The sequence below is a fragment of the Ailuropoda melanoleuca genome, chromosome 2, assembly GCF_002007445.2.
Source record: "Ailuropoda melanoleuca isolate Jingjing chromosome 2, ASM200744v2, whole genome shotgun sequence".
NCBI lineage: Eukaryota > Metazoa > Chordata > Mammalia > Carnivora > Ursidae > Ailuropoda > Ailuropoda melanoleuca.
The window spans coordinates 151,553,149-151,567,806 of NC_048219.1; the positions used below are offsets into that span (position 1 = coordinate 151,553,149).

The 14,658-nt window shown below is 36.3% G+C and overlaps 1 protein-coding gene across 1 annotated transcript in view; it reads left to right on the forward strand.

Moving 5' to 3' along the window:
• Nucleotides 1-314: 314 nt before the first annotated feature.
• Nucleotides 315-14,658, forward strand: part of ZNF804A (zinc finger protein 804A) — a 272,325-nt gene continuing 257,981 nt past the window's right edge. Inside the window, exon 1 of the mRNA XM_002922209.3 lies at nucleotides 315-813. Within this exon, the coding sequence (XP_002922255.1) occupies nucleotides 703-813 (111 nt within the window). The 5' untranslated portion in view covers nucleotides 315-702. The remainder of the gene's footprint in view (nucleotides 814-14,658) is intronic.

Genomic DNA, 14,658 nt, shown 5'->3' on the forward strand with positions numbered 1-14,658 from the left:
GCCCCCACCTCCCAAACTACCAACACAAACACACTTGTGATCTCTACAAATGGGTGGTGGTGGGGGTGGGGGGTTTTTTTGTGGTGGTGGTGGTGGTGGGTGGAGAACATTTTCTTTCTCTATGATTCTGAACAGGCTCCAACCTCCATACTAAAAATACATTTAAAACAAATAAAATCAAATAAGCCAAATCCAATGGGTAGCAACTATCTCGGGAGAGAATCAGCTGCTGGCACCTGCCTGGATACGCTGCAGTTGGAAGCGGTTGGCTTTGGTATTGAATTATTAATTTATTTATCCCCCCTCCNCGCCGCCGTCGCCGCCGCCGCCGCTGCCGCTCGGGCGGCTCCCGCTGCCCGGCTCCGCTCGGCCGCCGCGCCGGCACTGACTCCCGCTCAGTGCTGCTGCCTGGCCGGCCCCTCCCAGCCCGGGATCCTCCCGCCGGGCGCGTCGTCCCAAGGCGGATTAGAAGAGAAACAGAGACTGAGAGGGAGAGCGCCGAGAGCGTGCGGAGGCGGAGGAGCCTAGGCGCGCACCGCAGAGGGGTGTAGTGAGTCTGTCTCCCCAAGGCTTACGAGAGAGGCGGCGGTTCTCCCTCGCGGCGGGTCCCTAGCCCACCCTGCCCGGGCTCCGGCGCGCTGCGGCTGCGGGCGCGAGGTGCATGGAAGCGGCGGCTGCGGTGGAGGAGGCGGCGGCTGCCCCATGGAGTGTTACTACATTGTCATCAGCTCCACGCATCTCAGCAACGGACACTTTCGCAACATCAAGGGAGTTTTCCGGGGCCCTCTCAGCAAGAACGGGAACAAAACTCTGGTAATAGCTTCTGTTTCCCCCCCTCCCCCCCTTCACCAAGAGGACATTTGGAGGATTGAGGTTACTGTGAAATTTTGGAGGTGTCGCGTTTCAATTTGATTTATAATATATCAGTTTATCTATCTTGTGGGCGTGGGGGGTGAGAATTAGATGTAGAAAAAGGCTGTAATCTTAAGGAAGCTGTGATCCACGGTTTTGGTGGACACTTGGACAATACTCTGGATTCAGAACACCTCACTCCATAATGCTGGAGATTACCACACTGTCTCCTTATTTGAAGCAAATTGTGTCAACAGGACCTGTTTTTAAGAAAGAAAATAAAAGAACCCTAACCCCAAGTGACCCTTTAGCAAATTTTGGCTTAGGAAGCTGAAGGTGAATGAGGATGTGGGTGTCTCCGACGGGAGCAGGGAGCCATGTGACTGGTGGCGCGGAGTAAGTGGCGGGATTGAGTGATGGTCTCAGAAGGAGTTCGCGTTCTGGCTGTCTCCTAAAGGACTGACAGCAAACTTCTCTAGTGAGAAGTCGTCAGTACTCAGCTTAACTGAGTGACTCCAGAACCCCTTGTAGCCCACTTTAAGCTATTCACTCAAAAGAGGTTAGAGATAAATGTGAAGGGCGAGCATTATGTCACAATCAGAGCCACTAGGAAGCATGCTAGACAAACAGAACCCATGCAGCTGCTGGGAGGTTCTCACTGGACCACGGAGCTTCATCTTTCAGCGTCCTAGTCGAAAGAGCACTCCTGATTGGTGGGAGAAGATGTGCTGAGCATTGAGATAGAGCAGGGTAATAGCTGTTACTTTTTCTTCCAGATCCCCTCTTACTTACAAAACCTTTGTGGAACTGACTCCTGAGAAGTGTACACTTCAAAAAAGAAAAAAAAAAAAGGGAAGTAGAGGAAAAGCTCATTAAGGTTAAATACTGCAAGAAGAGTAGAGCTAGAGTAAGGTGGTAATATGCAAATATATGTATCACTAAAGTCTGAGCCCCCCCCCTTTTTTTTACAAAGTGGTTACTGAGCCTAGTAGATAGAGTAGAAGTTTAAGGACAGAGTCAGTCCGTATTTTAAAACATGATTCTACATACTTTTTTTTTTTTTAAGTGCTGTGATGTTTTCCAAAAATGAAAAGTTCTCTTCTGAAGTTTTAAGTGAATTCTGGCGTTGATAAACATTTGATTTTGTTTTTCTTTTTCCCTTGAATCTATTGGAAACCTTCTCTCTGCTTATTTAAGATGCAAACAAGCAGGGGTAGTGTGTTGCTTTTATTGTTGTGGATAGGATTGGTGTTGAACAAAAGAAAGTGAAAACACTAGTCTGTGGTCTTTCTTAGTGGGAGTATTAGGCAGAGCAGTAGGCAAAGGCTAAGGGGATTACTGAAATTGTTTTGGCTCTAATTATTTTCTTAAAGAACTCAACTGTGTGGGAAGGTGAATATTTTGGTGGGGGAACTCTTCAATTTGAAGAAAGTATGCACTGGTTTGTTTTTTTAAATCAAGTTTCACTTGGGGGAAAAGGCAAATTTACTGAACAAAATCTCTATAGTTAACAATAATAGAGTAGGTAAAAGAAAAAAAAAAACACAAAACATAGTAGAGTACATAGAAAAAGAAAGTTGCCAAACCAGAACTTGTTAAAATTCTGGTAATCTTGATTCTTAAATCAACCTTGGGTTTCTAACACTGGTTCAGTTTACTTATGCTGATTTGTTTGTTGTGGGTTTGAAGTCAATCAGTTATCACTCATATTGACAAAAGATAGGTTAAAGTCTAGATTTGCCAGTGTAAGTTTGGGATTAAAATGTCTGTTAAAAAGCAACTACTAAATGAGATGAATAAATCTAAATATGGGCAAATGTTGGAGCAAACAAACTAGAGGAAGAAGGGTTAGAAATAGCTCTTATCAGATTTCTTTTTTTTTTAATATTTTTTTATTATATTATGATAGTCTCACCATACAGATTTCTTTAGTTATGACTTACAGGGACTTAATAGCTTATCCTTCTAGATTGTGTTTATAAACTGCCCAAGTTTATATTTCCTGTGTAAGAGATTTACACTGAGTAAAATTACATAGATTTTCATATTTGGTCCAACTGTATTTGGAACTATTACTTTACAAGGTAATATATGTCATACATTTGTTTTCTATTTGTGTTTTGATGATTTTGTTACTAAGGAGAATGAGAGTTATGCCTGTCCTTAAGTATAGCATAAGAGATCTAAATATATTCATAAGTTTTTTAAATAACTATCTAGACTTACCTAATAATGTATTCTTCACAAAACATAAGATACTATGAAAACTTAGTGTAAGCTAAAATGTATTATAGGCTAAAAACAGAAACTGAACCTGAAACTTCTCAGAATTAGGAACCTTAAGAAGAAACACTAATATTATCTTTAAAATGTACATATACTACATTTTGAGCATTTTCAGGTAAGAATTTATGGTTATTACTCTTTAATCCCAGTTTCATAAGGTAAAAATTATGAGACCCTTTTTACTTTCTTGTCTATTTGCTTTGTGACATATTTTGAATTTTGCCTTTAAAAACATCATCACATTTTTGCATTTTCATATGTGTATTAAGTTGAAAGAATTTTAACTATATTTCAAGTGTTTTTTCTTATTTCAGGAAAGCACTTCTTAAACCATTCAGGGAAAAAGTACTTTGATTTTTCCAAAGAAATTCCAATTATTTTTCAGTTACTGGATAACTAATGGATGGTCTGAATATTTTTTAGTTCATATTTTTAAAAGATTTATAATCTTTGAAAAAATTTTGAGTACTTTAAGATAGCTTATAACTGTTAATACAGTGTTCTTTCATGAATTAGAAGTTACTTATAGAATAAAGTTACCTCAGGCTTTGGTGACATTGATTAATTGCTTTAGCCCTAAAATCCAGAATGTAATCCTGTTACTTTTACTGAGGAGATTATCAAACTCTACAGTCTTTCCATAGGTCATGTTATGTCCCTCACACATACAATTTTAAAAAGATACTTAAAGATTAAGCCTATTGTTAATCTTGACCTTATTTCTGAGCTTTTAAATTTTAAATAATTCCTCTTGACAATTTTAACTGAAAATATACAAATCTTCATTTTCCAGTGTCTTACAAGCAAAGAGAAAGGTCACTCTACTTGTCATGATTTCTGTTATAATAGCATCATATATGTGATATAGCTTTAATTCCATGGAATAAGAGTTAAGCTAATATTTTATGAGTGCTCCAGAATGTCTCAATAAGTTACATGGTTTAGTGGCAATTAATAAAGTTTACCATCCATGTATTCTCTTTCTTTTTCCTTAGATTATCCCTTAGCTATAACCATTGTGTATAAAATTGTTTATTGGATAAGGACATTTTGTTATATGTATGTTTTGTCAATTGAGCCACAAAATTTCCTTGCCCTAATTATATATTTTAAGACTTCTAATATAAAATGCTTATATATTTAATGCATAATTTAAATGTACATTTGATCACTTTTTATATGGCATTTGGAACTTTAGAAATCATTACTAATTTGTTCATTACATTTTGTTAGTCAGCATTTTTTAATCTCATAAGAGTATTAAGTCTATTTTATTAACTATGGAATTAAAAAAAAATGAGTGGTGATTTTGAGGTCATACAGTAAGTCAATATTATAATGCCAGTTTCCTGACTTCAGACATATTTCTTTTATAATTTAGATACTAAATTAGGGATTCCATAGGAACTGATGTGTTACTATCCACACTGATTAAAGAGATGGTGTTGGTGTTACCTATTTTTTGAAGGCACTGTATTTTTCCACTTGCCTTCAGGTGCGGAGAAGTAGATTCACAGAATAATTTGAATTCAAATATATTTTTAAGTCTCATCCTCCAGTATGCAAACATCAATAATTTCCGTCTGACCTAAGCCCTATTTCTGTAGGCTGTCCTCCTTTTCCAATATATTAAGTACCAGGGTTGGCAAGAAGAGAAGTATTGATTTATTAATCAGTTTTCAACATATTTGTTACGTAGTTCATTTAGATTTATTGAGATGCTTCAATTGCAAAGCACTATTCTAGGCACTGCAAGCTCTGTGCTAGGTATTGTATTAAATATTATTCATTAAGATGTATTCATGTACGCTCCTGTTCATTTTTGAATGTGCTGAAAAAATATTCACATATTTTGACATGTTTGCAGATTTCTTGTCACTCAGGACGTTTTCATATGTATTCATTTTGAAAAGAATGAAAAAATTCTGATTTTTTTCCTTTGTGTATTTAGGAACTCACTAGAATTAAGAGTCTTTGAAATATATGGCCTTTTGTTCTAATTATCATTATTTAATCTAACATTATTATTCATGTCATTTCCTTGCACATTTCTATGCATCCTAGACAGTAATTTAGAGGGTTTCTCCACTCATCGAAACCCATTTACTTGGTATTTAAGATTGTGCGTAAGACTAAAGAGACCAGTTGTTGAATTAGTACTGTTGAAAAATTATCATTGTTAGATTAATATCCTCAAGAAAGGTTGGGGTGAGGGTGGATTAGGGTAATATCTTAACATATTGTCAAACTTCCCCACTTTATAAACTTGTTCACATAATCAGTCCGTTATATATTCTTCCAAATTTCTCTTAAACTCTGTATTCAGTGTCAAAGACCATCTTGCGTTTCACTTTTCTGAACTTAAGGTGTCATATAGTCTTTGCTACACTTATTTTTTTTATTCTAGCAAAACTTTACAAATGTGCATTTTTAGAACACATTTTTTCAATTAAGGAAAATAATTTGTAATTGAATTATTGATGTTATGACCTACTCAAAAAGGTAAGCAATATTTTAAGGCAAATGTTGTCAAGTAATACCTTTAATTCCGACATAACTTTGTTAGTTCATTAAATAGTAATTAAAATATTTTTGATAGCTGAAATTCAAATAATGACATGATATCTTGTCATCACTTCTCAGTTCCTCACCAGGTTATTGATGACTGTAATTACATTTTTACTGAAAACACAGTTCAACAAGGGCCTTGGGGACGACCTAGTCCGAGGTGTCACATGGTTGCATTCAGGGCCAAGTTCAGCCTGCAGAAGTAGTTTGTTTAGTGTGCACTGTGTTTTAGAATATTTGGCTTTAAACACCATTCAAAGAAGAATGCACTTTGTAGTTTGTTACTGTTTATACACTGCTCTTTACAGTTATTTAGGGTTTTCACTTACCTACGTTCCTTCTTGACCAGTGAAGGTTCTTGAATTTCCCATCTTAGAGTCTGAGAACCCGCTTCTGCACATAGGGAGACAGAAACATTTTCACCCTTCTGCATATACCAACTTTTCTATAGATGATAGTCTTCAAAAAAGTTTTGGCATATTCATATTTTTATGGTATCTGTTTGCCATATATTGTTTGAACTTCTTAAAAGTATTCTCTAGATCATACCTCAAGAATACTATCAAAATATAGAAATGTGGGGTGCCTGGGGGGCACAGCGTTTCAGCGTCTGCCTTCGACTCAGGGCGTGATCCCAGCGTTATGGGATCGAGCCCCACATCAGGCTCCTCTGCTATGAGCCTGCTTCTTCCTCTCCCACTCCCCCTGCTTGTGTACCCTCTCTCGCTGGCTGTCTCTATCTCTGTCAAATAAATGAATAAAATCTTTAAAAAAAAATAGAAATGTGTGATTTGAGGGTGATGCATTTCAAAATTGCAAACTTTTGCTCAGGCTACAGGAATTTTTTGGTAATTTCTTGGTTTTGGTCCTTTTAATACTGAACATTATTTTATTCTTTAATTTATACTTTTAATAAAAATGTTTAGTTAATGTAACATATTTGGAAAACAGTTTTTCAAAAGTATTATGCACAGGGGAAATAATATTTTTAATGATTATAATGATGAGTCACTGTTGAAATAATTTCCTCCAGTGACCCTGTTTAGCTGAGATATTACTATTTTGGGCAATGGCTGTATATTAGGAGTTTGCATAATCCTTCCAGAAAGACAAAAAGATAGCAGTTTTAATCTATGGTGTACTGCAGCCAATATTCATGAAGAAATTATGTATATCACTTTTTATATTGCTAACTACAAAAAATGAGAAATATAATTTCATAAGTTTTCTTTCTAAAAATTGTAGCTGGAACCATTTGATCTGTTTTATTTCGTTCTAAATTATTCTTTGGCTCTGAGGAAATATTTACCACATATACTATATTATGTTGGTGTTTTCAACTAGCAAGTTTTCATTTATTTCATAAATGTATTACAGTATACTTTCTATCACAGTGTAAGATGAAATGGGGTAATAAATAATTAAGCTTAATCCTAGTTGTCAAAGTAAACAAAATCTGTAACCTGATATAGTACTCTGGACTCCTTCTTAAGGGTGTGACACAATTAGAGAAAGTTACATACTTTTCTAGATGTAGAAACCTTAAATGAATTCAGTGCTAATGATGACAATGCCATATTCAAATTGAGATAAAACATTGCTTTCTTAAATAGCTTTAGAAAAATGAGCTTTGCTGTGTTTCATAGCTAGCTTTTTGTTGTCAACCAGAAAAGTAGCCAATAATTTAATTAAATACTACTCTTGTTGCTGTGAAGGTATCTTGTAGATGCGGTCAATGTCTATGATTCACTGACTTTAAATAGAAGAGATTATCCTAAACCAATGTGTATGGGTCTCAAGCAATCAGTTGAAAGGCTTTTAGAGCAAAAACTGAGGTTTCCTGGAGAAGAAATTCTGTCTCAAGACTGTAGCATCAAATCCTGCCTTGAGTTTCCAGCCCCCTAGCCTGTTCTACAGAAGCCCCACAAACCACAATCACATAGTCAATTCCTAATTTCCTAACATATAAACCTATCTATCTGCCTGCCTGGCTGGCTATCTTTCTATCTATCATCTATCTATCTATCTATCTATCTATCTATCTATCTATCTATCTATCATCTATCTATCTACTTATCTATATACCTATCTATCTCTCCTACTAGCTCTGTTTATCTGGAGAACGCTGACTGATATACTGAAGATCAGTTTATTATATCTCTTTTATAATAAGGTGACTCAATATTTGAACTACAAATCATATTTGGATTTAATTGGAAATGGGTGAACTTGACATTATTAAACTATTTAGGTTTAAAATTGATTGACCTTATTGTGGAATGTTTCTGTTACTTTATAAAAAAAATTATAACTTTATTTTAAATCTTTATCTGGATTACAATCTATCCTCCATCGATCCCCTTACATCTCCACAAAATCTTTTATAACTATGTAAAATATACTATTCTTATCTGTTCAACTCCAACAGATAGTCACACATGCATTTATTGTATTTGAAGAAAGTCAGGCTATCTTTAAATGAGAAAATATTTTAAGCAATATCAAGAGGTATAATTTGGCAGTTTAAATTTAAAACATTTAGTTAATTTTAAGAAAATAGTCCTTAAAGGGTGGCTATGTAAAATGAAGGACTTAAGCTTTACAAAACAAAAATATCTCCATAAAAATATACAGAATGTTGTCAATACCCACCAGCCAAAATAACTAGAAACACAACTCTAGTTGAACCAAGTTGGACACACTGGTGCTTATTGGAACAAGGTAAACTGTACACCATGGGGAATCGTGTTGCATCTCATGAAGTGGAAATAAGGACTCATTTTATAGGATTTAAGATTGGGTAAAGTGATTTTGTGGAGAGTTGATTAAAGCACTCTTTTATTCTGGATACCATGAGAAAGATGGGCCAATTCTATGGTTGGTTATCTCAATACTTCTTACCTAGGAGGCCAAGAATATAGTGGGGGTAAAGCTGTAGTTGGTAAAAAAACAAAACAAACAAACAAAAAAAAAACAAAAAAAACCCACCTTTTTCTCATGTTGGCTGGCAGATGGAGATGTTTGGTAACAAAAACAGTGTTTTTGTTTTTATCTGTTCTCAAAGATGATTGCTAAGTGGTCTAGTTTTTTTGTTGTTGTTGTTGTTTTCTGTTCCATTATGCTCATAGACAACCTTGTCTGATGTTAGTGGGCTGTGAAACTCTTGGTGTTTGATAAGAGAAAACCACACTTTACTCTTAGATCCAGATAAGCTCCTTGGTGACAGTTCCCAAGGAATGCTTTTTTCTTGGATATGACAAGAAAATGAATGGTTGCAAACAGGCAGGAGGCAAGGCCATCAGCGAGGGTGATTTCAAGGAAATGAGATCCAAAGCTGGGGACTTTTCAGGATGAAGAAGGGAAGGAGAATGGTCAAGAATTATCCAGGTGGAACAAGGAAGACATATTGTCGTGCACTGGCACATTGATATGAGGATTTGGGGAGATAAAACATCTACCCATCTATTGACAAAGATACAGGGGAGTTTTTCCAAGAGAGACAGTTCAGTTGGAACAAAAAGGTGAAGAGAAACTTCAGTGGAAAGTCAAAAGCTATAGAGATTTCATTAATATCAGACATTTCAGAGTTCAGGAAGACACAGTCCAAGTGTTTTAGGACATGTGGAAATGCAGTTAACTGTATCATAAAAGAGGACATAAAAGAATCACATGGAGATTAAAGTCCAGAGAATGAAGAATTTGGAAATTCTGGGCTTCTTGTGGAACTGATGCCATTGAGGATAGAGGGTAGGATAAAATTGGTTTTGATAATGCCGGTGCAGGTCTTGGCAGCAGTGGAGTGGTCGGAGATGACAAGAGGTAGGGGTTCTGTGGGGAGCACTCAGAGTTCCTGGGCTCACCTTTGACTCCTTCTGTGAGACTGAATTATGCGTGGCCCTCCTCGGAGTCTCAGAGCTTTCTCCTGTCCCCTGCTGAAGTGTTATGGCAAATTAGTCCTACTGTATAGATTTCCTACCGCATTCAGCCACTGGAGATTTGCAGTATTAACAATAATTCAGGGGTGCCTGGCTTGCTCCGTCAGTTAAGCATCCAACTTTTGGTTTCAGCTCAGGTCATAATTTCAGGGTGGTGAGATCGCGCCCCACTTCAGGCTCTGCACTGAGTGTGGAGATAGCTTGGGATTCTCTCTCTCCCTCTTCCTCTGCTTCTCCCCTATCCCCACCCCTGCTCCCACTCTCTCTCTCAAAATTTAAGAAAATAATAGTAATAAATAAAAAAGTTAAAGTATTAACAATAATTCAAAGGCTAACCCATCTAAATTGCCTTGTTTCTGTCCTTCAGATAGGAAACACCTATAGAATTCGATGTAGTGCGAGCAAATTTAGAGAGACTTTGGAACAGGTATGGCGCTGAGGGAGTTGTCAAGGACCTTAGAAGGATTATGGAAAGCAGGAGAGTTTTGGGCAGTAAATTATTGGGAAAGGAGTAAGACCAGTTTCAGAGAAGGAATGGGTTTAATGATGAGAGATTTGTACTGAATTATTTTTCCTACAACTGGTCAAGGACAGAAAGATGGGATAAAATATGGATTCTCTCTTTATTTAATGAAAACATCTCAAGTGACATAGTCCAGTAGCCTCCAAGGGAGTGTCAGTGGAAATATTGTAAGGTTACCTTTCAAAACTTAGTATCACCTCTCCTTGCTGAAATGAGACAAAGTACCTTCATGCTAGGGAAGAGAATAGCTGCTTTCACTCCAGGATTAGCATGTCTTCATGTCTTCATCAAAATAGTCACTGTCTTATTTAAATAGTGATTGAAATGCACAAACGCTTTATAACCAGATGGATCTGAGCTCAAATCCTGGATATACGTCTGTATCAGGATGTAGTGAGTGGAGCTATTTGTAACCAAACCCCAAATATCAGCTCTGTACCTAAATATTTGTGTTTTAATTTTTTCATATAATAGAAATATGCAGGTAGATTTTTTTTGACATTAAGTGGCTTAATAAGGTCAAAGCCAAAGACTTTGATTATATTTGTGTTTTTCCTACAGTTCTAAAGTGGTTACTGTTCCAGCCATCACATCTACATTCTAATCTAGAGCAGCAATGAGTAAAGGAGGAAGGACAAAAAGTTGAATGTTCGTTTTTAAGAAATCCTACCCACCAGTGTTTGCTTACCTCTCTTTGGATGGACCTGCACCACAGAACCAATACTAAGTGTGGGAAGGATGAAAACATTTTAAAAAAAAACTTGATTAATTAAATGGGGCACACCACTAATCCCAATAAAATCAGTGTTGTGTTAGTAAGAAAAAGAGATAATTGATGATACCAGAGAAGTCTACCAAAACTAGTCACTGGCTTTAAGACCTTTGTCAAGTTCACCTGTCTATCAATTATATTATGTTTAATGGGGAAGATAGAAATACCTACCTAGAAACCAAGTTGCAGATCAAAGGAAAAGTAATTCACACAGGTTTGACACATAATAAACTTTAAATAAATGGTGGTGACTATCGACAATATTTCATACTGGAACATTCAGATCTGTATTAGAATCTCACTTATTCAATTCAATATATAATTTGGACACTTTTGGTATTGAACAGCATCAGTATTTCCTTTTTTTCTCAGTTTGTCCCTGACACCTCCTGCATACTTGTTTCCATTCCAGGATTCATGAAGTCTCCTTCCTTAAGTATGGGTTGGGCCTTGAATATTCTAGGACAGAAATTAAAATCTTATGAAAAACTTCAGATTTCAGCCATCCTTATCACTCATAAAGTTCATGGAACTATATCCCATACTTCTAGGAAGGTGACTCTTTAGGAAAGCTTAGAATTTCTTTTAACTCTCTTCAGTAATGCTTTCCATAGCTCTGATTCCCTTGCAAGGTCTCCGATCACTGCTGTTCTGGTGTTACAAAATTAATACTTACACTAGGGGGCGGCATAACATTTCCTCTTGCTCTTACATAGATGTATAATAAATAATCATGGATTAATAGATTTGTCAAATATAGTTATTACAGTTTTATTAGCTAAAAGTCACTTTAAAAATTTCACTGACCAGGAAGTATGGGCATGCGACATACCTGTGATGTATTTGCTGTATACTTTATTTGTATATTTCACCATGTAATTATTTCCTGCCTTAGTCCATGTGATATATATAGCAAAATGGAACTCACATGGAGTTGGTGTCCAACTACGCCTTACTAGACTATCATTCTTGGTTGTAATTGTGTCCGTTTTCATTATTGAAGTTGATGGTTCTGTATTCTTCTAAGTATCTTCAACCAAGTAGGTTTATGAATCTTAATGCCCAATTTATTTTAACGACATAGTTAATTTATAATTAAGTTTGATGTACATTTTCATGGACTACATTCTTAAACAAAATAAAGGTGGACTGTGATGACCATTATTTGTTAGCACAAGAATAGCTAAAACATGAAATACAGAATAATGAAATTGTGAAATATAACTCTATTGCATGATTGCCATAGCTCATATTACAGAAAAATAGTTGAAAAATGTCTGAGACTCAAATTTTCCAGTTTTATTAAAATTTAATGGAATTTCCTCCATACAAATTGGGATTACATTTCTTAGAGAAAATGTGCAGATTACATAAAATAAACACAAACTGTTCTATTTGTTACTAATCACTGTGAAATTATAGATGCAACATGACAGATACAATTTTTATGGATTAGAACTTAGAGGAGTTGGTACTACGATACATGGTGCTACTCAAAAACTTAGGAGGCTATTTTTCAGGTAGAATGATAGTAATAAAATTTCAGATGTAGCATAATACATATTGTTGTACTGGAGAGCACGTTTAAGATAATCTATTACCATATCATTCCATGGTAAAGGGTTTTGAAGTAAATAATAGCAGTAGTAATAATAACAATACTAATAAAACAATTTGCTTCTCTTTGTACAGTGCCTAACAAAGTTCTAAACATAATTTGATGATGTAAGAAAAAAATTGGAAAAAAAATGGAAACTAAGGATATTGTTTACTTATAATGTTAAATTGCTCTAATTAAAATACTCTATCAATTCAATTCACATGTGCTATAATCAGTAATTATTCACCTTCCAGGCACTAAACGTACCAACTCTTTTGACTCATTAAAAATCCTATCAACTATTGAAACTATAGGTTATGTGAGAGATTCTTTTCTTTTTTCTCTCAGCACCCTACATAAAATAAGTATGATATCTCTTCATGGACACAGGCAGAATAGACTTGCACACACAGAGCAAAATCATTCTCTCTCTCTCTCTTCCTCTCTCTCACCTCCCCTCTTGCTACACCCCCACCAGAGTCTAGAAAAGGAGAGAGGATATTGTTGTTCCAATTTCAACCTGACTGCATGGTTGTTTCTCAGGAAGTACACAGAATTCCACCCCCAGTTTTGGCCAGAGCCAGAGATCAAAAAATTATTTTTTGAAAAGTAATTAAGAACTCCACCTCCCCCCAACCTCAGCCACTGGTTATAATATCAGATGTCTGAAAATAACAGTGCTAATATTCTGGGAAATCTGAAGTAACTCCATGGCCAAAGTTCCACTGGATGGCCACAATCCTAATCACTAAAAATAAAGAGAGAGAGAGAGAGACAGAGAAGGGAGGGAGAAATGAAGAAGGGAACAAGGAAGGAAAGGAGGAAAACGAATGGTAAAGAAAGATCATTATTCTTAGGCAGTTAAGAATGTAAGCTAATATACGAAGGTATATCAGTTTAAATAATTGGATGATGGTACATCCAGGTTTGCCTGGGATAATCCCAGTTAAGGTTGTTGTCCTGGAATGCTTAATAATGGTCCTGCCTTTTACTGTCTGATTTGGATGATAATGTATGTGAGCATCCATTAAATATAGGACCCTCCACAGTAGCAGGAATCAGCCTGAAAAGATTTCCCATTCTCTATCCTGGCTGAAGCTCTGCATTATTTTAGGGTTTGTAGATTCCTGCAAGAATGCTATGTATGGGTGATGTCATTAATATAATACTTGGCTATGTTTTCAACCGAACACTAAGCCGTGTAATATCCAACGATGAAAGGAATATTAGTTATTCTTTTTCCCACTATTGTCAGTTTGAATTTAGCTGCATGATGGAAGAAGGGATATTCAGAGGCAGGATGATGCAAAGGCACAGGGCCACTTGGAGGTTATCTGAGGCAGCTGCAGTAAAGTTAAGAGGAGAAGGGGCCACAGTGAGCATCCAATGGTCATGTATGAGCCAAGCCTTGTCAGTGGAAAGTTCCTGAGGCTGATGAGCCAGCTGCGTTGTTCCAAGCTGACTATTTTAGTGGCAGAATTTTGCCCAAGCATTGCCAGTTTTGGTTCCTCAACAAGCCTCATTCAACAAGGTCACCTTTGAATCTGTCAGCTACCTAACACTCTTCCAATAAATGTATTTTATGCTTCATTTAATGAGTTAATTTTGGTTATTTTTAGCTGAGAAACCTGACTAGAATTAGGACAACTGTGGAATTGGCAAATTTTTTTCAAGGACATGAGTATTTTGCTGGATTTTATATCTAGAGTGTTTTTGACAGGGTTCCACTCCCTCCTTTGCTTCTCATCATTCCCCTTCCTAGTTTTCTACAGTGAAAGGTGCTCAGCCCCTGGAACTAGACTTACATTTGGATTCTGGCAGTGTAACCTGGGCCAACCATTTATCCTCTCTTAGTTTCTGTTTTTTATCTATAAATAACAAAATTGCAATTCATTTAGTCCCTGCTATATACCAGATGTTATTTTAAACACATTATATAAATCATATGTAATTACTGCTGAAATGCTTTAAGATGGGTACGTGTGAACAGGATTATTGTAAGGAGTAAGTAACATAAGGGAATTCTCTACTTCAGTGCCGGGCACATAATCAAAGCTATTGTTATTTTTGCCATTATTGATATCTTAAAGAAGACTTGTCCTCCACCTTTCCGAAGCTAATA